This window comes from Austrofundulus limnaeus, unplaced genomic scaffold (genome assembly GCF_001266775.1).
Source record: "Austrofundulus limnaeus strain Quisiro unplaced genomic scaffold, Austrofundulus_limnaeus-1.0 Scaffold1591, whole genome shotgun sequence".
Taxonomy (NCBI): domain Eukaryota; kingdom Metazoa; phylum Chordata; class Actinopteri; order Cyprinodontiformes; family Rivulidae; genus Austrofundulus; species Austrofundulus limnaeus.
In genome coordinates, this window is record NW_013953993.1 from 3075 (window position 1) to 4824 (window position 1750).

The 1750-nt window shown below is 49.8% G+C and overlaps 1 protein-coding gene across 1 annotated transcript in view; it reads left to right on the forward strand.

Annotated features, from left to right (window-relative positions):
• The window catches only part of LOC106535849 (endophilin-B2), a gene marked incomplete in the record, with an annotated part of 8614 nt that overhangs the window by 2987 nt on the left and 3877 nt on the right, over positions 1-1750 (forward strand). The window contains 2 exon segments of the mRNA XM_014032981.1: positions 1-42; positions 1383-1406. Coding sequence (XP_013888435.1) covers positions 1-42; positions 1383-1406 — 66 coding nt within the window.

Here is a 1750-nt window from a genome sequence, read left to right on the forward strand (position 1 = left end):
ACGAGGCCTCGGAACTACGTCCTGTCTGCCAGCGCCTCAGCGGTGAGCCTCCCAACATCCAGATGTTCTCAGGTTCAGAACCAGAACCAGAACCAGAACCACATCCAGACATGGTTCTAAAGAGGCTCAAGTCCAAAAACCAGGACCTGGATCTCAGTTCAAGAACAGAGACTTTTTCTGTCAAACTTTGAATCTGATGTTTGTAGAAGAACCACCTGGACTCAGAGGGTCTGTTCTGGATCTGTTCTGGATCAGTTCTCAGAGGAACTGTTCTGGATCAGTTCTCAGAGGATCTGTTCTGGATCAGTTTTAGGATCCTGTGACTGGACCAGAGGAAAACCTGGACATGAGTCTTGCGTTGAGGTTTGTTTTGTTGTCTCTGATTCAGCTGCAGAGGGACTGGGAGACCTGGGACCAGGATCCAGATCCCAGTGTGTCTGCAGAGAAGAAGATCTGACCCCCATCAGAACCAGAACTGTTCTTGTGCCGTGGTTCTTGTAGAACAGGTCTTCAGTAGTTTTTAGTTGTTTTCAGAGCTTCAGTCTAGTTCTGAAGACCTGTTGGTCCGGACCACTTTAGGGACCAGAAAGACCAGGACTCTYAACACTTGGGGGCGCTGTTCTTCAGGCTGACAGGTCTTTGGACCAAACTGAAGCYAGTCCCTCTGAACGTCTCTGTCTCAGCAGAAGACACCGAGGACTGTCCCTCAGGACATCAAACAAACCTGACTTCAGTTTTCAGGACCCCTGAGAGAATCCCATCAGTCCCACAGCAGAGACCATTAGTTATGGGCTAGGGTGGGTCCCAGTGCACCCCCCATTACTGGACTTCTSTGGTATTTTCATGTCCCCTGGGTCCACTCTTTAGATAAAACACAATGATGTCATTGGGGGTCTAAAACCCCAACAGAAGCATGGGGGTGACCTTTAGCCTGGATGTTAGTGACATCATCAGGTCTAACCTGAGGTTCTGCCAAAGGTTCTGAAAGCAGCAGGTGGTTCTGAGCTGTYGATCCAAACAGGACTGGGTTTAAAACTAAAACGACAACGAGCATCCCTGGAGTCCAAGACCCCCTCTGTGGGGGTCCGACTTACTGCCGGCAGGGAGAACAAGACTCTCCCATGGCTTGTATAAGACTGACTGACCCGGAACAACAGACCCACAGTCCCAAACCTCACACTAATAACCATGTCCTCACCTGTCCTCACCTGTCCTCACCTGTCCTCACCTGTCCTAAACAAGCCCCGCCCCCAGGCCTACCTGCAGCTGTAAACAAGTAAAGAACAATAAAGAACAAACTGAGCATCAAACATCTGAGACGTGTTGTTAGTCTGACAGAAACATCTGTTCACCTCTGATTCTTGTCTCTGTCTCTGTCCCAGCTGCTGACTGAGGAAGTGGACAAAGTGAGTATCTTACCTGCAGCATCCTGTGAACCTGTGTACCTGTGAGGACCTGTTTGGACCTGTGAGGACATGTTTGGACCTGTTTGGACCTGTGAGGACATGTTTGGACCTGTGAGGACATGTTTGGACCTGTGAGGACATGTTTGGACCTGTGAGGACATGTTTGGACCTGTGTGGACATGTTTGGACCTGTGAGGACATGTTTGGACCTGTATGGACATGTTTGGACCTGTGAGGACATGTTTGGACCTGTGAGGACATGTTTGGACCTGTGAGGACATGTTTGGACCTGTATGGACATGTTTGGACCTGTGAGGACCTGTGTGGACATGTTTGGACCTGTG